Source organism: Mytilus californianus, unplaced genomic scaffold (genome assembly GCF_021869535.1).
Source record: "Mytilus californianus isolate M0D057914Y unplaced genomic scaffold, xbMytCali1.0.p SCAF_3, whole genome shotgun sequence".
NCBI classification, from domain to species: domain Eukaryota; kingdom Metazoa; phylum Mollusca; class Bivalvia; order Mytilida; family Mytilidae; genus Mytilus; species Mytilus californianus.
In genome coordinates this window covers 1,882,682-1,909,876 of record NW_026262679.1, presented here as the reverse complement: position 1 = coordinate 1,909,876, position 27,195 = coordinate 1,882,682, and the positions used below count along the sequence as shown (strand labels likewise).

Here is a 27,195-nt window from a genome sequence, read left to right as displayed (position 1 = left end):
AAAAAATCAGCCTTTGGCCAATGGGTCTTCAATGCAGTGAGAAAATCCTGCATCCGGAGGAGGGCTTCAGCTGGCCCATAAATTCCACATTTGATTGGTTGAAACTATCCCACGTTACGTTGAACAAAACTTCATATTCCCCTCTGATTGTCGGGACTTTCCTTGTGCTATGTAACACTCGGTTAATGTTATATAGATAGTATAGTAATTTCGTTTTTAAAAGTTATTTCAGATCTAAAAAAATTAAAAAAAAATTTAAAGACTATTACTTTTGATCAGTACTGATTATCATTGTTTATGTCATGTGTAGTTATAAAAAAACAAGCGGATAATTTCGTCCTTTCAGAATCTAATGCATTCTGGGTAATATTTTCAAAAGCGTACACCAAAACGTGATTGGTTAAAAACGTTCTTAACAATGGAAATTCAACGTAACGTTATTTTCATATTTGGTGTACGAACAATGAGATTACCCATAGTCCTTTAGATTCTGATAAGGTCAATTATTTAAATTAATATCTTATGTTCAGGAAGTTAAAAAAGTAGAGGCAGTGGAATAAAACATTCATTTCCCTTGGCTTAGGGAAAAAAATGTATGTTTCTTTGATATATAAAATATTTGCCTTATAGAATATTTTCGGTTATTAAGATATAAAATGTGCACCATGCATGATTCCTGCTTGTGTACTGTATATGAGAATTATTTGCTGCGGCATTTCAAGGTTACAAACATAACTTTCAAGAACAATATTTCAAATATTCCAGGAACACTCTCATAATTTCATGGCCATTAGCATCACAATTCCTCATGGAAGAATACTTTGATTAGAAAGTATTGTCATGGACAGTATTTTACTCAGTGAATATTGTAATGGACAGAAATTGAGTGTGAAATATTGTCAGAGACAGTATTTCACAGTAAGATATTGTTCCGAAGAACTTGACAAAATTTCATAGATAGTGGACACTATTTTATATTATTATACTTCACGTTAAAATGCCAGATTTTGATTGGCTAGCTGATATGAGGGTGATAATTTACAGTCTATCCCATGGCTGAGCGGGAGACAATTTTTTTAATGTCACCCTCTCGTGCAGACCAATCAAAAATCTATAATTTAGAGGACAATGAATTGAATTTACATCAAATGATTAAAGACAATACTCAATATCTACGTTTTGGCTCAGAACTTTTTCATAGACTGTCAAAATAAAAAAAGTAAAAAAATCTTGCTTCACTTTTGTTGTTGTCTAATACCTGTACCGTTGTTATGTATGTGACGTCATAGTAAAATACTTTAAATTTAATATTCAACGGAAAAAGACAATAATGATAGGACATTCAGTATAATAAATTAAATAACACATATCTGAGAGGGTGATAGAGCAGATTGTTACCCCTCGAAAAGACACTGTCAACCTTGGTTTCGCCTCAGTTGACAATGTTTTCTCGGGGTAACAATCTGCTCTATCACCCTCTCAGCTATGTGTTATTTATATAATGTTACAACGGCTGAATTACAATGGGTTTCTGTGTAGATGCCTCTCTCTGTATGGAGTTGATATCCTATTTAAATTATGTACAGCCCATGATATTTTAGAATGACTTTTATAGTACTGTTTTTTATGCCCCTGCTATAGTGGAAGCGGCATTAAGTTTTACCCTTGTCCGTCTGTACGTCCGTACCTCTGTAAGTCTGTAAGTCCCGAAATTGGTTTCAGTTCTCTAACTTTAGTTTGCCTCAACCAAATGCTATGAAACTTAAAAACAATGCTTATATTATCCACAAAAAACAGATCAAGTTTGAATTTGGGTGGCGTCACTTTTACCGTTCTAGAGTTATGCCCCTTTATAAATGGAAAAATTGCTTATTACCACAAAACTCAGATCAAGTACGAATTTGGGTAGCATCACCGTTCTTGAGTTGTGTCCCTGTATAACATTTTATGCAAGCAGGGACATCATCTGTGTCCCATGGACATGTTCCCCATTTAATAATTTTTATGCCCCCGCCGTAGCGGTGGGGGCATTAAGTTTTACCCTTGTCCGTCTGTACGTACATACGTACGTACGTACGTCCGTCCGTACGTCCCAAAATTGGTTTCCGTTCTCTAACTTGAGTTTGCCTCAACTAAATGTTATGAAACTTATACACAATGCTTATTACCACAAAACACAGATTAAGTTTGAATTTTGGTGGCGTCACTTTAACCGTTTTAGAGTTATGCCCCTTTATAAATGGAAAAATTGCAAAATTTTTAGTTTCTTGTCTAACTTTAGTTTGCCTCAACCAAATGTTATGAAACTTATACACAAGGCTTATTTGCACAAAACACAGATCAAGTTTGAATTTTGGTGGCGTCACTTTAACCGTTCTAGAGTTATGCCCCTTTATAAATGGAAAAATTGCAAAATTTTTAGTTTCCGTCCTCTAACTTAAGTTTGCCTCAACCAAATGTTATGAAACTTATACACAAGGCTTATTACCACAAAACACAGATCAAGTTTGAATTTTGGTGGGGTCACTTTAACTGTTCTAGAGTTATGCCCCTTTATAAATGGAAAAATTGCAAAATTTTTAGTTTCCGTCCTCTAACTTAAGTTTGCCTCAACCAAATGTTATGAAACTTATATACAATGCTTATTATCACAAAACACAGATCAAGTTTGAATTTTGGTGGCGTCACATTAACCGTTCTAGAGTTATGCCTCTTTATAAATGGAAAAATTGCAAAATTTTTAGTTTCTTCTAAATATCAAGTTATTTTTAAAATTGGAGTTATCTTCCTTTGTCCATGATTATAGTTGAATCAACTACAATCAATGCTTTATACAATGCAATGTTTAATTTTGACTTCCACTGATAAAACACAGATCAAGTTGAATTTGGGTAGTGTCACTTTAACCATTATTGAGTTATGCCCCTTTATAAATAGAAAAATTGCTGAATTTTTAGTTTCTGTTCTCTACTTAAGTTAGCCTCAACCAAATATTATGAGACTTACACACAAAACTCAGATCAAGTTCAAATTTGGGTAGCGTCACTTTTACTGTTCTTCAGTTATGTCCCTTTATAACTATATGATATGCAAGAGGGGGCATCATCTGTGTCCACATGTGGACACTATCCACATTTTTTTTTTAATATTCTTGGTACAACAGTACAATACACACTTAAAAAAAACCAACATTATTATACATGTCATATTTTCAAGTTAGCACCTGTTTTAACTTATATTGTTACAATTATACATGTATGATATCAAAATATTTACAAAATAAATGGAGAATGTGTCCCCATGGACACAGATGATGCCCCCACTTGCATACAGCATTATAAAGGGACATAACTCAGGAACAATAAAAGTGACGCTACCCAAATTTGTACTTGATCTTAGTTTTGTGGTAATAAGTATTGTGTATAGGTTTCATGTTTGGTTGGGTCAAACTTAAGTTACAGAATGGATACTAAATATTTTGCAATTTTTCGATTTAAAAAGGGGCATAACTCAATAATGGTTAAAGTGACACTACCCAAATTCAACTTGATCTGTATTTTATCAGTGGAAGGCAAAATTAAACATTGCATTGTACATGTTGTATAAAGCATTGATTGTAGTTGATTCAACTATAATCATGGACAAAGGAAGATAACTCCAATTTTAAAAATTACTTGAACAATGACATCATTGATATTTTTATTAGGAAAAAAAATGAAAATTATGCAATTTTTATACGACCGCAAATTTTTTTCGTATATTGCTATCACGTTGTCGTCCGAAGACATTTGGTTTCCGGACAATAACTTTTGTAAATGTAAATATAAATTTATGAAATTTAAACACAAGGTTAATAACCACAAAAGGACGGTTGGGATTGATTTTGGGGGTTATGGTCCTAACAGTTTAGGAATTAGGGGCCAAAATGCGGCCCAAATAAGCATTTTTCTAGTTTCCAGACAATAACTTGTGGAACGGTGTATGGATCTCTCTGAAATTATACCACAAGTATCCATACCACAAAGGGATGGATAGAATTGACTTTGGGGGGTTATGGCTCAAACCGTTTAGGAATTAGGGGCAAAAAAGGGGGAATGACAAGGATTTCCTGGTTAATATACAACTATTTAAGACAATTTAAAAGCAGTGTAAGGGAGGTAATCCAAACACGTTTTGATTACCTCCCTTACACTGCTTTTAAATTATGTATAAAGAAATGTTGTATTGTCTTGAGATGATTAGCTGTCAATTTATTTTTAGAAATTACTATTAAGGAATATTAATTTTAGCCATGATTATGTATGTCATTTTCTATTTTAAGACTTTTATGATGTATATAAATGGGTAATTATGGTTGCAAACTCCATTGGAAATTTGATTTGAGATTATGACCATATCTTGAGGGAAAGAATTTTTTTTGGGGGAAAAAGGGGGGGGGGGAGGTGAAAAAAAAATTTGGGAGGGGGGGGGGGGGGTAAAAAGAAATTGTGGGGGGTCAATTTTTTCTCATTTCAGATTTCAGAAATTAAAAAGAAAAATTCTTCAAATATTTTTTTTTTTGCAAAAAAAAGTGGGGGGGGGGGTCAATATGCAACAGCATAGTGTATTGCACAAAAGCAAAAAAAAGGGGGGGGTACATTTTTTTTTTTGTGGGGGAGGGGGGGTCAATTCGCAACAGCAAAGTGTATTCCACAAAAGCAAAAAATTGACAGTAACATTCTGTGTCAGAAACCTATTATGTGTCAAATATTTAATAACAATCCAAATTCAGACCTGTATCAAGCACGAATATTGTGTCCATTTTTGCCCCAACTGTTCAGGGTTGGACCTCTGCGGTCGTATCCAGCTGCCCTCGGCGAAGCAATTTATTTACATAAATTAGACCATTGGTTTTCCTGTTTGAATTGTTTCACACTAGTCATTTTGGGGTTCTTTATAGCTTGCTGTTCGGTGTGAGCCAAGGCTCCGTGTTGAAGGCCTTACTTTGACCAATAATAGTTTACTTTTTATACATTGTAACTTGGATGGAGAGTTGTCTCATTGGCACTCATATCACATTTTCTTATTTACAATGGCAGCAGCCCATTTTGTCCATCATAGAACCAGTTTATAAATGGTAAAGGGAAACAACTTGTGTTAAAGGCTTGAAATAACAGAATCAAATCAGTTATCTGCAAATGGACTATTATCTATTAAAATTAAAAGTAATGTTTCACCAGTGGCTGATCCAGGTAGCGTACTTATGAAGAGGGTGAACTCCTCACCCTTGATCGCCAATAAAATTTAAAATCTCATGTTTCTCACAATACATGTAAATTTTTAGTACTTAAAAAATCGTCCATAAAAATTTATATTTTCGATAATCGGTAATAGACACCCCAACTTTCAAATATCCTGGATCGCCCCTTGTTCACTATTCATATTTTTAAAAAGGATTCCACTATACATTCAATATATTACCTTTAATATGAAGCCTTTATTTGAAAACTATCCTCATGTTACAGATGAAATTGTACTTAATGCTGCCATGCATTTCCCAAATGTAAAACCAAATTTAAACAAAATATGTGAAGCAATGTTACAAATAGTTGAGAGGCAGCTTAAGGACCACTTAGAAAATGAAATATATGGTTCAGCAGATGTCCAACTTCAGCAGTGTACTTCACATAGCAAACTAACAAATATTCCTGCTGAAAATTTGTTTGGTGACCATGATTTTTTCGATGAGAAAAAAACCAAATGCTACATACATTCAGACATCATAGTTCAGCGAGCATGCTTAAAAGGAACAAAACTGTTGCATGGTTAAAAACTAAATCAATACTTGAAAGGAAAGAACTGTTAAAACAAGCTAGAAATAAAGCCCCTTCTTTCAGAAGAAAAGAGAGGTTGCATGAAAAAAAAGTTTTGGAAGAAAGAACAAAAATGATAAAAATTGTAAAATGTAAGAAATTAAAAGCAGAACAAAAGAAAAAAACACAGATGAACACAATTGAATGTAATGTAAAAAAAAAGGGGGGAATAGTGAGAAACCGAGATGATATCGAAAGTATTTTAAGGACAGCAAAAACAATTAAATTAAAAAAGGAAAAATTGAGCGATCAACTTTTATATTGCAAACAGATTTTAAAAATGGAGATTCCAAAAACAGCATTTGCCTATAAAAACACTCTTGAGCATCTAAAAGATAATCTTGTGTCATTTTTACAATTAGACAAAGAAAAAGAGATAACTGTTGGTACCAGGGTAGCTATATCATTTAAGGATGATTGGTACCCAGGAGAAGTATTGCAGCTTAAACCTGAAAATATATTAAATATTAACTTCATGGCACGCCAGAGAAAAAAAGGAATTACATTTAAATGGCCGTCAAAGGAGGATATAAAGGATATAGATATGAAATTTGTTATTTATTCGCATTTTGACATTCTTCCCTCCCCTGGATTGAGACATTGGATAATTCCAAACATTGATGATATAAATCATCACCATAAGCAATTTGTTGAAAAGTATTTTGTTCAAGAGTAGTAATTTAACTGTTGGTATATTAAATTGTTATCTAATTCATAGTTTGTCTATATAGAAATCAGTATACTAGTACTGTAAAAATGATTCAATATGATACACAATTCATTGTATGAAAATAGAAAAGCAATATGGTAACTAAGCTTTTTGGCAAACACTATTTTCATAAAAGGGATTTTCCTTTACTTAGTAGCAAAATCACCAAAACAACAGTTTAAACAAAAAACAAACAAAAGATTGTGTAGCATGAAATCCCAATAAAAATGGTGTTGAAAATGGTGCCTTGGAAGGGTAAAGTTTTCCTGCTCCATATATGACTAAAATATGTAATATAGCTATATAATATATAGGGTTCCCATGGTAACAGTTCCTCTACAATTTAAAGAGATACAAAAATTAGACAAGACTACATGAAAGATGGTACCTGAAAATCTTAAGGTCAATTGCTGTAATTTCAAAAACATTTGACATGCTATATAAAGATTCATAATGAAAATTACACATTTTCACAAAGAAAAATGGTTGCCATGGATACAGTTTGGCATAAAATGTAGGAGTTACATTACTTAAGATATTGAAAAATAAAAGATCATATCAAAAAATAAATGCTGAGTTGCATGCAGTCAGGTCAAACATTTGTCAAATATTTGTGAAAATTTCTTAGGATTGTAACAAAAAAATGCAGAATTTCACAAAAAAAATGTTTCCATGGATACCATTTTGCTTGAAATTGAAGATTTACACCAAATCTGACATGCCTAAATGAAAGATCATACCAAAAAACCCTTACTGACAAAATTTCATGAAGATAAAATTGAGAATGGAAATGGGGAATGTGTCAAAGAGACAACAACCCGACCATAGAGCAGACAACAGCCGAAAGACCACCAATTGGTCTTCAATGCAGCGAGAAACTCCCGCACCCGAAGGCGTCCTTCAGCTGGCCCCTAAACAAATATGTATACTAGTTCAGTGATAATGGACGTCATACTAAACTCCAAATTATACACAGGAAACTAAAATCAAAAGGCCAGAGGCTCCTGACTTGGGACAGGCGCAAAAATGCGGCGGGGTTAAACATGTTTTTGAAGATCTCAACCCTCCCCCTATACCTCTAGCCAATGTAGAAAAAACAAACGCACAACAGTACGTACAGTAAAACTCAGTATAAGAGAAGTCCGAGTCCGATGTCAGAATAGGAAACAAAAGAAAATAAACAAAATGACAATAATACATAAATAACAACAGACTACTAGCAGTTACTGACATGCCAGCTCCAGACCTCAATTAAACTGATTTTATAAGATTATGTCTTCATCATATGAATATCAGGCACAATCCCTCCTGTTAGGGGTTTAGTATTATACCGTCACAAAATATATGAGAAGAACATAACCCGTGTCATGCCAACAACTGGTTTTAGAATAAATGTGTTTAATTCCGATGCAAAGACCCTATACGTGTGAATTAATATTAACGCCAAAATATGCAATCTTTAATGACCTGACAACAGTATCGTAACTATATCCCTTCTTAATAAGTCTGTTTAAAGGTTTTGTTAGCTTTTGAGGTGAATACTGACATTTTTGTGCTTTGTAAAGAATATTACCATAAAAGATTGGATGTGAAATACCTGAACGTATAAGATATCTGCATGTTGAGTTATATTTACGAATGATGTCCTTATACCGATGATAAAATTTAGTAAATGTTTTGACTAGTTCATATAGTAATGAAGCTATGCAAAGTTTATACTGAAAATATGTTGGACTTAGTCGTTTTTTTAATGAAAATGGTTGCCATGGATACTGTTTTTTGCTTGAAGTTGATGATTTACACTAAATCTGACATGTCTAAATGAAAGATCATACCAAAAAACCCTTACAGACGAAATTTCATGAAGATAGTGCATAAGTGCATATATTAATGAAGTAATGCAAAGTTCATGCTGAAAACATGATGGACTTAGTCATTTTTGAAGCTGGACGCCATCGGGACATGTTACAAACCCCAAGTTTAGACTTTTCTGGTTAAAGCAAATAGATGAAAATTAATCATGATTTATGTTTATTCATCACATAGAACCCCAAATATGAAATATACCTCATCCCATACATATTATATTACAATTGATGAAGTTATATCAAATTAAAAATGGCAAGTTGGTCAATTTTGTCAAATTTATAATTTATAATATTTTGGATAGAATTGTCCAATTTTTTTTGCTGTTTAAGATATTTCTTTTTATCATAACTTTTTAACCATTTCAAATAATTTCAAAAAGTAAAGTGTTCTGATTTCAGTGTGTTATGCTCTATCACATAAAATGGTTGATTTTATCATATAAATCTATTGAAATTTCATGTGGCATACCTATTAATATATATTTGTATCTTGTAAGCTATGAAGATTCCTATTCTATCACTCAAGTTATTTATTTGGTCATCTTTGAAGCATTGATACATATAAACAAAGGGTATACAGGAGATGTGGGGTATGTCAATGAGACAGCAACCAAACAACACACATTCAAAAGACAACTAGAAGTCAGCATGCTGTCTTTCAAGAGACACGTATCCATCATGTCCACGCAATATGTCAACTCTTAATAACAAAAAATAAACATGAAAAACTTTTAGATGTTACTGATATTTTTTAAGACAACCAGTGTTTCAGCAGTAGTTTATCTGGATTTGTAATGACTTAATCCGAAGTTAACTGATATATTTCAATTTGTTTTCAGACATAATCAGATAGTTTAGACTGAACTGCCTTATTATTTACACCATGGCTACTAGAAAATCTCTTTATGGACTTATTATAGAAGGAAAAGATACCACAGGTACAATGTAATAAAGGAAAGCTTAGCACTTTAAGACTCTTTCTGTGTCCAGATTGGCACAAGTGGAGTTTAATAAGGATACTCAAATTTGCCCATTCATCTGCATGATCCCTAACAAATGCATTATCATAACTATTGAACAAAGCGTAGTGTAAACAATAAACCTACTTTTTCTGACTGAATATCTCTGATGCAGTGAGGCATTGATATTTATCAAGCTATAATATATTACAGTGCCTTTTGGTGCCACAATTATCTGTCAGAGAAATAAAACTTATAATTTCCCACTTTTATTTTAGTAAGAATAACTTTTGTTGGTTGTCAACATTTGACCAATTATTTGGCTGAATTGATTTAGCTAAAGTTGTACTGATTGCTGCATCATCAATCTTCTCAAATTGGGGGCAGGAGAATTTTGAAAATAAATAGTAAACCTGCAAAACATCCCCCAGAATATCAAACGGTTGTTCCCTAACAATATTTAAAACAAAAAAGCAACTTTATTTGTAAGCATTTGCTTACACTGCTTTAATGCAGCTACACGGCTGTTTTATGTGATCTTTGTTAAATTATAAGTGACCAATATCATTTTGGTTAATAGTTCCCCTTATTTCAAGAACATCATTTTTAAATACATATAGAAATCTATAAATGCTTTCCCCATTTCCATTCTCAATTTTATTTGATATTAAATAAATGAAAGGAACTCTTAGAAACTCCAGTGTTTTTTTAATCAGCCAATGAAGCAAGCTTTGTTTCAAATTGCAGTGCCTCTGAAGGAATCTAAGGTCCATGTTACAGTCCAGGGGTTTATAGCTAATGTAGAGAGTCAACTCACTTATTGTAATGACACATTGGAAGCCTTACAAACAAGCTTTATCTTCCCAATGGATGACATGTCAGCTGTTTACAAGTTTGAAGCTGATGTCAACAATAAACACATCATAGCAGAGTGTCAGGATAAACAAAAGGTAATACACAACAAAATGTCAGGATAAATATAAGGTAAAACACAGCAGAAGGTTAGGATAAATAAAAGGTAAAACACAGCAGAATGTCAGGATAAATAAAAAATGAAACACAGCAGAATATCAGGATAAACTAAAGGTAAAACACAGCAGAATGTCAGGATAAATAAAAGGTGAAACACAGCAGAATGTCAGGATAAACTAAAGGTAAAACACAGCAGAATGTCAGGATAAATAAAAGGTTAAACACAGCAGAATGTCAGAATAAACTAAAGGTAAAACACAGCAGAATGTCAGGAAAAACAAAATGTAAAACACAGCAGAATGTCAGTATAATCAAAAGGTGAAACACAGCAGAATTTCAGGATAAACAAAAATTAACACACATCAGAATGTCAGGGTGAACAAAAGGTAAAACACAGCAGAATGCCACAATAAACAAAAGAGAACAAATAACAGAATGTCAGGATAAACTAAAAATATAACACAGCAGAATGTCAGGACAAACATAAGGTAAAAAACAGCAGAATGTCAGGATGAATAAGAGATAAAACAACATAAGGTCAGGATAACATTGTAAAACACAACATAATGTCAGGACAAACTTAAGGTAAAACACAGCAGAATGTCAGGATAAACAAAAGGTAAACCACAGCAGAATATCAGGATGAACAAATGTTAAAACACAGCAGAATTTCAGGATAAACAAATGATAAAACACAGCAGAATGTCAGAATAAACAAAAGGTTAAACGTTAAAGAATGTTAGGGTAAACAAATAGTAAAACACAGCAGAAGGTCAGGATAAACAAAAGGTAAAACACAGCAGAAGGTCAGGATAAACAAAATGTGAAGCACAACAAAATGTCAGGATCAATAAATGTTAAAACACAGCAGAATGTCAGGATAAACAAATGTTAAAACACAGCAGAATGTCAGGATAAACAAATGTTAAAACACAGCAGAATGTCAGGATAAACAAATGTTAAAACACAGCAGAATGTCAGGATAAACAAATGTTAAAACACAGCAGAATGTCAGTATAACTAAAAGGTAAAACACAGCAGAATGGCAGGATAAACAAAAGGTAAAACATTAAATAATGTCAGGATAAACATGGGGTAACACACAGCAGAATTCCAGGATAAACAAAATGTAAAACACAACAGAATGTCAGGATAAATAAAAGATAAAACACAGCAGAATGTCAGGATAAATTGAAGGTAAAACACAACAGAATGTCAGGATAAATAAAAGGTGAAACACAGCAGAATGTCAGAATAAACTAAAGGTGAAACACAGCAGAATATCAGGATAAACAAAATGTAAAACACAGCAGAATGTCAGTATAAACAAAAGGTAAAACACAGCAGAATGTCAAGATAAATAAAAGTAAAACACAGCAGAATGACAGGATGGATAAACAAAATTAAGGTAAAACAGATGTGTATGATTATTTTGTGGATAAAACTAGGAACAGTGTCATATGTTGGAAGAGTCTTCCAGTGTAAGGATAGGTTAATTTTTGGTGTTAAACACCTCTTTCAGCGTTATTGGCTATATTGTGGTGGTCAGCTTTTATTGAGTGCCCTGAGAGAACCACTGATCACCAGCAGGATAACTTAGGCAATTAAGATTGGAATTGAATTCACCTGCCACTAGTTGGTTTCCCGTCTAAGGAAAATTGGTAAAGAATAGTGTAATTTATAGTCACTTATGTTATCTATAAAGGACCTTGTGTAGTGGACCAAATCTTTTTTATGAAGTCCTCTTAAACTACGATACTCAGTATTAACGTCCTTATAAATTATATATAGACCAACCACAATAACTTGAATACTGATTTCTGAACTTTCCATTTGAGGAATGTCTGGAAGCTTTTTGATATTTTTCTGTTTCTGATTTGCAGGCTAAAGAAACTTACAATGAAGCAATATCAAGTGGCCACACAGCCATGCTGTTATCTGAAGATGATGCGTCAGCTGATATATTTGAATGCAAACTTGGCAACTTGCCAGCAGGAGAGAGGGCACTATTGACCATTTCATATGTTGTAGAACTGTCTGTAGAAACAGACGGGAAAATGAGGTTTACATTACCAACAGTACTGACTCCAAGATACTCACCAGGTAAACTCTGCTATTGTCAGGTATTTTAACATATTTTTACCATAAAAAAAGCCAAATATTTCTTTATATACTGTTTGTATCTGATTTTTGTGAGAAATAATCATATGTGATTTGTTTAATATCAGTTCATTCCATTATACCTGAAATAACAAAAAGTTATTACTAACCATTATCATTATTTGCCATGGAAACCTTCATAGTACTAATTATTTGAACTTTAGGTTTATATAAATCAAGGTTCATAGATTTAATCCAAATTGGAAGACCAGGATGATATTTTTTGAGTAACATTATAATTTTATGTGCTTTTTTTTTGCATAACATTTTAAACACAACAGGGAAAATACAATAATAACAACAGGGGGAAAACATATGCCTCTCTTCAAAGTGAACTTTTAAGAGAACCCATTGCTCTCAATAAGTGTTTCATGGTTTTGACAACAAGATAACTGAGTCCGACACATTATAAGCTCATCTGAATTTTTATTGCCCCACCTAAGGGCATTTTGTTTTTTCGGTCTGTTCTTCCATTCGTTGGTCCGTTCATCCTTCCATTTGTCCATCCATTTGTCCGTCTGTCCCACATCAGGTTAAAGTTTTGGTCAATGTAGTTTTTGATGAAGTTGAAGTCCAATCAACTTGAAACTTAGTACACATGTGTTCTATGATATGATCTTTCTAATTTTAATGCCAAATTAGAGTTTTGACCCCAATTTCACAGTCCACACATTCTTGTTTTTAGTCCCCTAGCGACGTAGTCGAAGGGGACTTTAGGTTTGCACTTCGTCTGTCTGTCTGTCTGTCTGTCCGTCTGTCTGTCCTTCTGTCAGTCCGGCAAATCAGCTTTCCACACTTTTTTTCTTCGTTCTTGAACATATTGATTTGATATTTGGTATATAGTTTTATCATGACAAGTTATAAATCAAGTTCAAATTTTGTTCCGGTCTGATGATTTAATCCAGAGTTATGGACCATAACTCTGGACCATATCTAATGTTAGAGTACTATGTTAAACCATATTTCTGTACAAAGGGTGATAACTAATTTTTTAAAAGACATTCTTTGTTCAATTATTTTAAGAATTTTTTGGCAGGTTTGTTAGTTATTTAGTATAAACTATTTTTCTGAATGCTATATATATAAAAAAAAATTATGAAGAGAAATCCTTTAATTAGATAATAATCTATTTTTATTATGTATATATTTCAATACATTACATTGTGTAGATAAAAGTTGTTGACATTTTCTAGATAAGTTACAAATCTATATTAGTTTGTGACTAATGAAAGAAAAAATATTTGGAACTATATTAATTATATTTGATTATAATTTGAAAATAGATATGCACTGTATTACATCATATCTAATTTTAGAGAACTATTAATCATATCTTATGTTTTTTTCATCATGCTTATACGATATTGATTGATAATTGGTATATAGTTTTATCATCAAGTTCAAATTTTTGTTTTGGTCTAATAATTTTGTGCAGAGTTACGGTCCTTGGACTTGAAAAATTCACTCATATAATCAGTTTTCCACACTGTTTTTAGTCATGCTTGAAGATATTGACATGATATTTATTTTTTGTTTACACCATGGCAAGTTATATAACAAGTTAGCATTTTGTTCCAGTATAATGAATTTTTACCCGGTAGGGGACTATGTATTGCCATGCAATACTCTCAGAATGCTTGTTTCTTTTGTTATTGCTTACTAAATAACAAAATGGTCTAAATTAATAAAGACAAAACATATGCTTTAAACTCACAAAACATATTAAAAAAATCATAGTAATCTTTAGAAGGATTAATTACTCCCAGACATTGAAGGAGTAGTTACTTTGAAATTTTAATTCTCTTTAAGAATTATGGTTACTGACATACTCTTTCTTTAAACATTGCTCAAAATCAAATCAACAAACACTAAATTTGTGTTCAAAATATACAATTCTGATTCTCCTTAAGACTGATGGTTGAAGACATCATTGACCTTCAATAATTGTTGTTATTGTTAGTAAAACCAGAAAATTTGACAAAAAATCAGTAAATTCTGAAACATCAGATGATGTGAAAATGGTAGCAAACTTTGATTAAATGATACATGTATGATTGGCTTTAAGATATATTGTTGATGATCCCCATCTCTTTACAAAGATGGCTGTAGTGAAAATGGAAAATTTGCTGAAAAATCAAATTAAAGCAGATAAATAATTAAAAAAATGATAAAAGTGGAGATTTTGTTGCTACCAGCGCATGTTAAACAATATAGCCCTGTAAAAATGATTGTTGATGGCTCTAACAAATGTTAAACATAGCTTTAATTGTTACTGAAAATAGGAAATTTCACAAAATATATTAAAAAAATCATGGGTAGGAGCAAAGTTGTATATCTATACATTTATGATCCTCTTTACTAGTTAAGGTTGTTGGCTCTGTCCATCTTCTAACATGACCTCCATCATTACAAAAAAGAAGAACTAAACCAAGTCAGAAGTAATTCTGAATTTTTATCAATTTCTAAAATGAATTGAAAAATTCATAAAAATCTAGCAGATTAGGATTGATAATTGCTTCCAGACTTCAGGGGGATTGAATAGTGACCAATGTATGCTCTTTATATCTTCTAGATATATTATTATTATTATTATATGTATTACAGATGTTGGACACTATGTAGAACCGGGAAGTGAGTCCAGTCCTGGTCAAGTGAACATAAGAACTCCATGTAAATTGACTTTCAGTGCTGCTGTGTCTGGTTGTTACAAAATCAAGTCTGTTAGCAGCTCTTACGACAAACTTAATGTCAAGGTCAATGGAGATAAGTTATCTGCATCTGTAAGTATTTTTTGTCATTTCTCTTTTATCAAACAAATTTGAAATAAATGTTAGGAAAGCTAATATAGGTCTTCAAATTCAATTTATACATTTTAATGTTATGAGTTATTTTCAAAATTAAAAGAAGAAAAAAGAACAAAAATATAGCAAATAGTAAGATTTAATATATCTGATCCATGGAGATTATTTGGCCCTGCCCCCTCAGTCATGGTCTATTAACTTTTGAACACTTGCTCAGATAACATGTATTAGTTTGTGATTAGGTCAGTTTAAGAGGAACCATTATTGGTAGGTTAATGATATTTGGTATTCAGTGGTATAAGCACTGGCACATCTTATTTCCTAGGAGATTATTTGGCCCTGCCCCCTCAGTCATGGTCTATTGACTTTGAAACATTTACTTAGATAAGATATATCAGTTTGTGTCTAGGTCAGTTTAAGAGCAACCATTTGTGGTAGCTCGTGCGCGAATAGGTCAATGATATTTGGTATGCAGTGGTATAAGCATTGGCACATCTCATTTCCATGGAGATTATTTGGCACCGCCCTTTCATTCATGGTCTATTGACTTTGAAACATTTGCTTTAAGTTAACATGTATTAGTTTGTGATAATGTCAGTTTAAGGGGAACCACAAATAGTTAATTAATGATGTTTGGTATGCAGTTGTATCTCATTTCCATGGAGATTATATGGCCCTGCCTCCTCATCATGGTTCATTGACTTTTGATCTTTTGCATAGTTTACAAGTAAAAGTTTGTGTTTAAGTTAGCTTAAAGGGAACCACTTATGATAAGTCAATGGTATTTGGTATGCAGTTTGATAAGCCTTTGCATTTCTCATTTCCATGCAAGTTATTTGGCCCTGTGCCTTCAGTCATGGTTCATTGACTTTGAATGTTTTGCATATTTATTGCTATTTTAATTTCAACATTGGCATTTATGATACTTGCAAAATTACAAAAAGGCGAGACGTATCTCTGTGTCAACAGTTTATTTATAAAACTATATATTATTTCATATTTATCTTTTTAGATTGATTTGGCAGAGGAGTTCAAGTTTGACCATGATTTAAGTTTTGATATAATCTATGATAATATTAATGAGCCAGAGATCATTTTAGAATTAGGAAATAAAGAAAGAGGTTTGTATACAGACTTTTAACATGGGTATGTTTGTAAAATTTCTTTACAACCTGAATGATCAACTAGATGGGATATATATCAAGATCTTTAAAATAGAAATGTCCTGTCGTATAACATTTGACATATTAAAAAATACTTTAAAATACATGTTATTTCATGTAAAGTCATTAATTATGGGAACTTTGTTTGTAGTTTTTGGAAAGTTTGCTATAGCTTGCTATAGCAATAAACTTTCCTAAGGCATCGGCCTCAAACCGGAAGTAGGACAGACTTTCTTACTATGTCTACTCCTAGATAATGTAGTACTAGTGTTTGAATACTAATTCTAGGAAGATGCTTTTGAAATTTTGAGTTACTTCTATTTTGATTAGCTTACAGCTGGAATTAAAATGTACTGAATGTTCACCGACAATTCAAATGAATTCAACTTCATTTTGAAAATGGGTATCACAAACACTACTACTGCGCTGGGCGGAAAAAATAAAATCAATACACATCTACCTAGACAGCAGTTTCTCTAAGTTATGCTTTTATCAGTATTCCTCAGACATGCGTAAGATCCATATATCATATATGTGTGCCGACGGGAGTACAATAATCCAGGTTTCAGGGGTTTCCTCCCGTCCTCCGGTTGAAGAGAAAATAAATACCGTGTTTATAATATTTAATGAATGAACATTTTTCGACACTATTTTACTACGATTTTTACAAATGTTTATTAAAGACGTAAAAGCCCAAGTGTATCGAAAGTATCCTGGTATCTAATCTAATCAACAGACTCGGACTATAACAAACTCGGCCTATTAGGTAATCGGCCTCACAAAATCGGACTATAACAAAATTCGTATTTATTCTATTTGTTATTAAGTCTCCCAAACAAACTTTGGAGACTTATTGTTTTTGCTCAGTTCTTATTATTTTCTTCTTGGGGTCTATTTAGGGGTACTTTGAGGACCTACAGAAGGGAGGGATTTACTATAGAACTCTATGGGATTTAATTTTTTGTAATTTTCAAATGACTATAACTTGAAAACAGTAAGTGATAGACACATGCAGTCTTCAATAATGATCACAGGACAATAAAACAAATCAAATCAAATCAAATATAGGTTGAGTCCCTGGACCCCACCCCCTTCTGTTTGAGACATTGTAAATGGTCGAGATCCCCACCCTTAAACCATATATATTCATGTATGGGACAATAATACAAATCAACAGAAATATAGGGGGAGTCTCTGGGGGTCACCCCCACCCCCTATTGTTTAAGAACTTGTAAACGGTCGAGATCCCCACCCCGAAACCATACATATTCTTGTATGGGACAATAAAACAAATCAAATGAAATATAGGGGAGTCCCTGGGGGTCACCCCACCCCCTCCTGTTTGAGAACTTGTTAACGGTCGAGATCCCCACCCCTAAACCATATATATTCTTGAATGGGACAATAAAACAAATCAAATGAAATATAGGGGGAGTCCCTGGGGGTCATGCCCACCCAGTCCTGTTTGAGAACTTGTAAAGAGTCGAGATCCCCATCCCTGAACCATATATATTCTTGTACTGGACAATAAAACAAATCAAATGAAATAAAAGGTGAGTCCCCCTGGGGTCACTCCCACCCCCATCCTGTTTGAGAACTTGTAAACGGTTGAGATCCCCATCCCTAAACCATATATATTTTTGTATTGGACAATCAAACAAATCAAATGAAATATTGGGGAAGTTCACGGAGGTCACCCCCCACCCCCCTTCTTTTTGAAAACTTGTTAAAAGTCGAGATCCCCACCCTGAAACCATATATATTCCTGTACGGGACAATATTCCTGTTCACGATTTCAAGAAGATTTGAATGACATACAGGGTTAATCTCTAGGTGTCACTTATGCATATCACTTTACTAGACCAAACCAATTTGTACTGGACTTTGCCCAATGTCAGGCAACCATGGGAATGACTAATTATGGAATCTTTGTTTGGGAGACTTAGTAACAGCATCCTGTTACAATTATTCCTTGTATTAGTAATTTTTTTAAAAGTCAGAAAAACCACACAATCTACACATCTATACAACCTATTTGAAATAATACACATCTACTGTTGCAAACTTTCCACAGGTCAGCTTCTAGCACTTTGATTTAAAGAAAAAACAAAGGTTATGGTTTCAATATCATACTTGCTGACTGGTCTAATCATTTGCTGCTTTCAGTATCATACTTGCTGACTGGTCTAATCATTTGCTGCTTTCAATATCATACTTGCTGACTGGTCTAATCATTTGCTGCTTTCAGTATCATACTTGCTGACTGGTCTAATCATTTGCTGCTTTCAGAACTACTGGAATTATTTTTATTTATATACACATGTTTAATGTTGAGGACATCAATATGCATGCTCTACACATTAAATCCACAAAAATTAACCTTTGACCAACGAAATCTGATTCTTTTTTACAGATGGCTTGCTGAAGGAAGATTTATTAATGTTGAACTTCTATCCTGATTTAAAACAAGGTGAAGAAACGGAAGACAGCAAGAGGGAATTTATCTTTGTAATTGATAGATCAGGTATGTACATAGACAAATATGGAGTGTGATGGATAGTTATGTGATCGATTATACAGATGCACAACAACAATAAATATATATATATGTGTTTTTACAGTTTGCTTCTTAGAAATAATAAGGTCAGGGTTGGTATGTCAGATTTTCTTAGACACAGTCTGAAAAGTATTGTGTTTTCATCAAGTCCAGTTGTGATATTTTTAATACATGCTTAGTAACTTCACCAGAACTTCGGCCATTTCCAATTTGCCAATGAACAAAGTGACAGAAACATATTTACCGGTACTGAATTCCATATTTTAACAGCTACATATATGTTCAATGCATAGACTTTTTACAAGTCACATTTCTAACTTTGGTTTGTGGGCTCCCTTTTTTCTAAATCCTGAATGCACATTTGCTACTTGTAGTTCATGTAATAGGTACTAATATCATAATGCAACTGTTGTAAACTTGATGGTAAGTTTTTTGTAAATAATTGAAGTACAGATATAAGAATATTAGAAAACATGAATCCATTTCAAAGAATATTATTATTATTTTAACAGGTAGTATGGGTAATGTTAGAATAAAGAAGGCCAAGGAAACATTATTACTGTTGTTGAAGAGTTTACCTGTTGGGTGTCTGTTCAATGTTGTATCGTTCGGTAGTAATTTCAGCACTTTGTTTGAACAGTAAGTTATTGTACATTACTACTGTTGTTGAAGAGTTTACCTGTTGGATGTCTGTTTAATGTTGTATCGTTCGGTAGTAATTTCAGCACTTTGTTTGAACAGTAAGTTATTGTACATTACTACTGTTGTTGAAGAGTTTACCTGTTGGGTGTCTGTTCAATGTTGTATCGTTCGGTAGTAATTTCAGCACTTTGTTTGAACAGTAAGTTATTGTACATTACTACTGTTGTTGAAGAGTTTACCTGTTGGATGTCTGTTCAATGTTGTATCGTTCGGTAGTAATTTCAGCACTTTGTTTGAACAGTAAGTTATTGTACATTACTACTGTTGTTGAAGAGTTTACCTGTTGGATGTCTGTTCAATGTTGTATCGTTCGGTAGTAATTTCAGCACTTTGTTTGAACAGTAAGTTATTGTACATTACTACTGTTGTTGAAGAGTTTACCTGTTGGGTGTCTGTTCAATGTTGTATCGTTCGGTAGTAATTTCAGCACTTTGTTTGAACAGTAAGTTATTGTACATTACTACTGTTGTTGAAGAGTTTACCTGTTGGATGTCTGTTCAATGTTGTATCGTTCGGTAGTAATTTCAGCACTTTGTTTGAACAGTAAGTTATTGTACATTACTACTGTTGTTGAAGAGTTTACCTGTTGGATGTCTGTTCAATGTTGTATCGTTCGGTAGTAATTTCAGCACTTTGTTTGAACAGTAAGTTATTGTACATTACTACTGTTGTTGAAGAGTTTACCTGTTGGATGTCTGTTCAATGTTGTATCGTTCGGTAGTAATTTCAGCACTTTGTTTGAACAGTAAGTTATTGTACATTACTACTGTTGTTGAAGAGTTTACCTGTTGGATGTCTGTTCAATGTTGTATCGTTCGGTAGTAATTTCAGCACTTTGTTTGAACAGTAAGTTTTTGTACATTACTACTGTTGTTGAAGAGTTTACCTGTTGGATGTCTGTTCAATGTTGTATCGTTCGGTAGTAATTTCAGCACTTTGTTTGAACAGTAAGTTATTGTACATTACTACTGTTGTTGAAGAGTTTACCTGTTGGATGTCTGTTCAATGTTGTATCGTTCGGTAGTAATTTCAGCACTTTGTTTGAACAGTAAGTTATTGTACATTACTACTGTTGTTGAAGAGTTTACCTGTTGGGTGTCTGTTCAATGTTGTATCGTTCGGTAGTAATTTCAGCACTTTGTTTGAACAGTAAGTTATTGTACATTACTACTGTTGTTGAAGAGTTTACCTGTTGGATGTCTGTTCAATATTGTATCGTTCGGTAGTAATTTCAGCACTTTGTTTGAACAGTAAGTTATTGTACATTACTACTGTTGTTGAAGAGTTTACCTGTTGGGTGTCTGTTCAATGTTGTATCGTTCGGTAGTAATTTCAGCACTTTGTTTGAACAGTAAGTTATTGTACATTACTACTGTTGTTGAAGAGTTTACCTGTTGGATGTCTGTTCAATGTTGTATCGTTCGGTAGTAATTTCAGCACTTTGTTTGAACAGTAAGTTATTGTACATTACTACTGTTGTTGAAGAGTTTACCTGTTGGATGTCTGTTCAATGTTGTATCGTTCGGTAGTAATTTCAGCACTTTGTTTGAACAGTAAGTTATTGTACATTACTACTGTTGTTGAAGAGTTTACCTGTTGGGTGTCTGTTCAATGTTGTATCGTTCGGTAGTAATTTCAGCACTTTGTTTGAACAGTAAGTTATTGTACATTACTACTGTTGTTGAAGAGTTTACCTGTTGAATGTCTGTTCAATGTTGTATCGTTCGGTAGTAATTTCAGCACTTTATTTGAACAGTAAGTTATTGTATAACAATTGAGGGAGAAAATAAAGTCTTTGTTATGTTTTGTCCTTTTATTCTAAAAACGAAAAAAAAAAAATTTAATATACTGAAAAGTTACTGAGTTGATTTTTAAATAAAATCTAAGGTCACTTGTGACCAGGGTTAAAAAAAAAATGTGTAGGTCCAATTTCCTGTAGCTTTTACTCTTATTTGAAGATCTCTTTCAGTTGACTAGAAGAAACAAAAAATTGACATGTAAAATTTGGCAGTTTGGAACGTAAAAGGCAATCAGATTAAATTTTATTGGCTTTTGAAATCCTGAGATGTCACAGACATCAATTTCTTACTAAATGCATAGCATAGCAAGCATGGACTAATGTCAGTTTCGTTCAAAAAAATAAAAACAAAACATCAGTTATTTGATTTTATAGATGTTTAGTTAAGCATTTGCGCAATTTGGTTACTCCTCATTACAGAATCTTGGACTGTTTGGAGTTCGGTTCAAACCCATTTTTATACGACCGCAAAAATTAAAAATTTTTTGGTCGTATATTGGTATGACGTTGGCGTCGTCGTCGTCGTCGTCGTCGTTGTCGTCGTCGTCGTCGTCGTCCGGCGTCGTCTGGCGTCGTCCGAAGACACATTGGTTTTCGCACTCTAACTTTAGTTTAAGTGAATGGATCTCCATGAAATTTCACCATAAGGTTCAATACCACGAAAGGAAGGTTGGGATTGATTTTGGGGGTTATGGTACCAACAGTTAAGGAATTAGGGGCCAAAAAGGGGCCAAAAATAAGCATTTTTGTAATTTTCAGACAATAACTTGTGTGTAAGTGTATAGATCTCTCTGACATTGTACCACAAGGTTCCATATCACAAAGGGAAGGCTGTAATTGATTTTGGGGGTAATTGCCTCAAAATTTTAGGAATTAGGGGCCAAAAAAGGGGCAAAAAACAAGCATTTTTCTAGTTTCATGACAATAACTTGTGTGTAAGTGTTTGGATATTTCTGAAATTGTACTACAAGGTTCCATATCACAAAGGGAAAGCTGGAATTGAGTTTGGGGGTAATTGCCCGAAACGTTTAGGAATTGGGGGCCAAAAAGGGGCCAAAAATAAGCATTTTTTTAGTTTCCAGACAATAACTTGTGTTCAAGTGTATGGATCTCTCTGAAATTGTACTGCAAGGTACCATACCACAAAGGGAAGGCTGGGATTGAGTTTGGGGGTGATGAATCATAAGGGGGTTCAAAAAATTTGGGGGGGGAGATTTTTTTTTTTTTTTTTTTTCTTTTTTTCCTTTTTTTTTTCTTTGAAAATTTTCCATTTTAAGTTGATTATTTCTGATTTATATTTAAAAGCAAATAATAATGATATGGTAGGAGATACACACCAAACAGGATGTGTAAATTATTATATAATAAGTATTGTGCAATAGCAAGAAATTTTCAATTGCACAGTATTGCACAATAGCAAGAAATCTTCAATTGCACAGTATTGCGCAATAGCAAGAAATCTTCAATTGCACAGTATTGCGCAATAGCAAGAAATATCCAATAGCACAATATTGCGCAATAGCAAGAAATTGTCAATTGTACAGTATTGCGCAATAGCAAGAAATATTCAATTGCACAGTGTTGTGCAAAAGAAGATACTTCGTATAAATTGCTTATTTCTTGATCAATTTCAATGGGGTTTTATTCTTGAATTCTTGGGGTTCTTTAATATGCTGAATCTAACCGTGTATTAAGTTTTTGGATTTTGGGCCCCGTTTTTAAATTGGTCCACATTGAGGTCCAAAGGGTCCAAAATTTAACTTTGTTTGATTTCATCAAAAATTGAATTATTGGGGTTCTTTGATATGCCGAATCTAACCGTGTATTTAGATTTTTAATTTGGGGTCCCGTTTTTTAAATTGGTCTACATTAAGGTCCAAAGGGTCCAAAATTAAACTTAATTTGATTTTAACAAAAATTGAATTCTTGGGGTTCTTTGATATGCTGAATCTAAACATGTGTTTAGATTTTTGATTATGGGCCCAGTTTTCAAGTTGGTCCAAGTTGGGGTCCAAAATTAAACTTTGTTTGATTTCAACAAAAATTGAATATATGGGGTTATTTGATATGCTGAATCTAAACATGTATTTAGATTTTAGATTTTTGGCCCAGTTTTCAAGTTGGTCCAAATTGGGGTCCAAAATTAAACTTTGTTTGATTTCAACAAAAATTGAATATATGGGGTTCTTTGATATGCTGAATCTTACCATGTATTTAGATTTTTTATTTGTGGGCCTGCTATCAAATTGGTTCATATTGAGGTCAAAAGGGTCCAAAATTAAACTTTGTTTGATTTCATAAAAAATTGAATTATTGGGGTTCTTTGATATGCCAAATCTAACTGTGTATTTAGATTTTTAATTTTGGGTCCTGTTTTTTAAATTGGTCTACATTAAGGTCCAAAGGGTCCAAAATTAAACTTAGTTTGATTTTAACAAAAATTGAATTTTTGGGGTTCTTTGATATGCTGAATCTAAATATGTGTTTAGATTTTTAATTATGGGACCAGTTTTCAAGTTGGTCCAAGTTGGGGTCCAAAATTAAACTTTGTTTGATTTCAACAAAAATTGAATATATGGGGTTCTTTGATATGCTGAATCTAAACATGTATTTAGATTTTAGATTTTTGGCCCAGTTTTCAAGTTGGTCCAAATTGGGGTCCAAAATTAAACTTTGTTTGATTTCAACAAAAATTGAATATATGGGGTTCTTTGATATGCTGAATCTTACCATGTATTTAGATTTTTTATTTGTGGGCCCGCTATCAAATTGGTTCATATTGAGGTCAAAAGGGTCCAAAATTAAACTTTGTTTGATTTCATCAAAAATTGAATAATTGGGGTTCTTTGATATGCCAAATCTAACCGTGTTTTTAGATTTTTAATTTTGGGTCCCGTTTTTTAAATTTGTCTACATTAAGGTCCAAAGGGTCCAAAATTAAACTTAGTTTGATTTTAACAAAAATTGAATTCTTCGGGTACTTTGATATGCTGAATCTAAACATGTGTTTAGATTTTTGATTATGGGACCAGTTTTCAAGTTTGTCCAAGTTGGGGTCCAAAATTAAACTTTGTTTGATTTCAACAAAAATTGAATATATGGGGTTCTTTGATATGCTGAATCTAACCATGTATTTTGATTTTGGACATTGGACCATAATAGGTAAATTAAAAAAATTGAAGTTCTTAGACCACATTCTTTCTGTGTCAGAAACCTATGCTGTGTCAAATATTTAATCACAATCCAAATTCAGAGCTGTATCAAGCTTGAATGTTGTGTCCATACTTGCCCCAACTGTTCAGGGTTCGACCTCTGCGGTCGTATCAAGCTGCGCCCAGCGAAGCATTTTATTCTGTTTTAGTATATGGTTTCAATTAAATTGAATTTGTGAAACAATGTATGACATAAGGATAAATCTAGAGATAAACACAGAATGGGAACTTTTGTCCGTTTCTCAGGGATGAAAAAACTCTCACTATAGGTGTAAGTTTGGGTACCTTCATGTTAGATTAAAAATAATTATTGAAGTTGTGTCAATAAAAGTTTCAGCTGATAAAGATAGGGTCATTCGTACTTATTATACATAAGGAGTGTTGTACTGTATTTACAGACACCTCACTAATGGAAGATGAACATTTTTGACTCATTGATCTATTACCTCAGTGAAATTTATAGACATATAAAAAAGTGACCAATTCAGTAACATGCCTGTAAAATTAAATTAAAAGAAGATGTGGTATGATTGCCAATTAGACCCCCCCCCCCCCCCCCCCCACACACCAGAGTATACCTTCACATTGGATGAGAAACCCCCTCCCATGTTTATTTCATGATTAAGATTTTTGTATAAGTGTTTTAACTGTTTCTTTATTGTAAAGGAGTGAAGAGTACAATGAGAAAACTTTAAAACAAGCTCTGTCTCTCCAAGAACAGATGGAGGCAGATATGGGCGGAACAGAAATTTTACAACCACTTAAACAGATTTACAGTAAAAACTGTAAACAGGGATATCCACGACAGGTAATTATAACTTGAGCTGGGATATCTATACAAGGAATCACTCTATATACCAGTTTATCTATTCGTTTGCCTATAACCCTGCAAGTTTAACTGGTCCTACATTACTTGATAGATCTATTTGAATTAATATTTACACAGTGGTATTATTTCTAATAAAGAAGTGCATAAAGGAAACTGTTCTAACATGATGTTTTTAAGCAGGTAGATAGAATTAATTGTTTTTGTCTTACCTGCAAGGAATTGTTCCAGAACATATATAAAACTATGAGGGATACTTATCCAGTGGATGTTTAGAACGTTGAGTTGTACAGTTAACAATTTTCAGTTTGCAGGCAGTCACTTCCTGTTTGAACATTATTTAAATGTCATAGCCAGTGAGCATTGATTTCTTCAACAATTTCTATAAGGATGAATTGGGGTATAACTTGCATGATATTGAGTTCAACTCCTTCTGCAAGTCTTAACTGTACTTTATGACATGAGCAGATAAAGTTGAATCTATGTGAACTGTAAACCAGTCTCAAATGAACAATTAGATAAATGTTTTACAGATATTCCTCCTGACTGATGGAGGTGTCAGTAACACCAATGAGGTTATAAAACTGGCAAAGAAAAATAACGGAAACACAAGGTAAGTTAGGCTATACAATATTAATTCTATAACTTCTCCCTCCAAATTATTTTTGAAGAGTCAGGAAAGTCAATTATGGCGTGTATAAAACTTGCATATAATTTTCTAGTCTATTTTTCGGCTAATTATCATTGAGGCAATTATCTTTGAGGATACACTTTATTTTTGCTTTGCATAGATTTACTAGCAGTCAAGAATTTTCAGGGAGACCATTTATTTTAATTTATATAAATGTAATATTTTGTCATGAATCAATCAATGGAAATTAATAAAAATGTATTAATGGATTTAAAATGGAAACCATGAAATCAGTAAAAAATATGTTTAGTAATTATTAATTTGATATAAAGTTAATATATAACAATTGGAAAGGTTTGTCAGCTTTTAAGTGTATTTTTGATAAAAGTGTACAGTCAGTCAGGGCTAATACTTATACAAATGTTTTTATTTACTTGTACAGGTGAATTATTTTGGAGGTAGAGCTATATCTTTTATAGACATTTAGATTTCTTTTTACTTGTACAAGTAAAAATGTAATATTTTCTTCTTTTCTGCAATTCTCTTCAACAGCCTACATTGCTGTAAGTGAGTGTTTAATTGTCTGTCATTAATAGTTACTAGTAAAAAAAAAATATTTTCATGGACAATGAAAATCTCATTTTTCTGTTATCTTCAAAGCACTGCTCATTTATAAGCCTCCAGGGAGAATTTCTTTTAAGGTTAACTGTGCCATGTGAATTTCTTTTTTCAGTTCTTGAGATAAAAGGTTGTCAACCCTCTTTGAAAAAAATATATGCAAACCAGGAAAAAAATGTATAGGCATGTTTTGACCTCCTGAAACATGAGAATCTAAGGGGTTTTAAAATAAAATACTTGTAGAAGGGGAGATTATTCAGATCTTGAAATGAAAACGAAAATTAAAATCATACAATTCACTTCTACAAATAAATATTACTTACATCTTCAAGTAAATAAACATGACATTTTTTAATCAATTAAATTA

General features: G+C 32.9%; 1 protein-coding gene and 1 long non-coding RNA gene across 5 annotated transcripts in view; one reads left to right on the top strand and one right to left on the bottom strand.

Moving 5' to 3' along the window:
• The window catches only part of LOC127733814 (von Willebrand factor A domain-containing protein 5A-like), a 70,721-nt gene that overhangs the window by 6,749 nt on the left and 36,777 nt on the right, over positions 1-27,195 (top strand). For 2 of the 4 annotated variants that reach the window (XM_052243202.1, XM_052243201.1), the window contains exons 2-10: positions 9,269-9,367; positions 10,136-10,338; positions 12,244-12,463; positions 15,125-15,300; positions 16,334-16,442; positions 18,898-19,008; positions 19,554-19,680; positions 25,420-25,561; positions 26,113-26,192. In XM_052243202.1, the coding sequence (XP_052099162.1) occupies positions 9,313-9,367; positions 10,136-10,338; positions 12,244-12,463; positions 15,125-15,300; positions 16,334-16,442; positions 18,898-19,008; positions 19,554-19,680; positions 25,420-25,561; positions 26,113-26,192 (1,223 nt within the window). In that variant the 5' untranslated portion in view covers positions 9,269-9,312. Of the gene's footprint in view, positions 1-9,268; positions 9,368-10,135; positions 10,339-10,945; positions 10,980-11,111; positions 11,150-12,243; positions 12,464-15,124; positions 15,301-16,333; positions 16,443-18,897; positions 19,009-19,553; positions 19,681-25,419; positions 25,562-26,112; positions 26,193-27,195 lie in introns of those variants that run through there. The other 2 variants (XM_052243203.1, XM_052243204.1) reach the window with 2 other exon arrangements.
• LOC127733833 (uncharacterized) lies at positions 19,551-20,688 on the bottom strand. The gene is made up of 3 exons (XR_007997176.1): positions 20,630-20,688; positions 20,024-20,124; positions 19,551-19,619 (listed from the first exon to the last, which is right to left on the bottom strand). It is a non-coding gene; the product is annotated as an uncharacterized LOC127733833 (long non-coding RNA).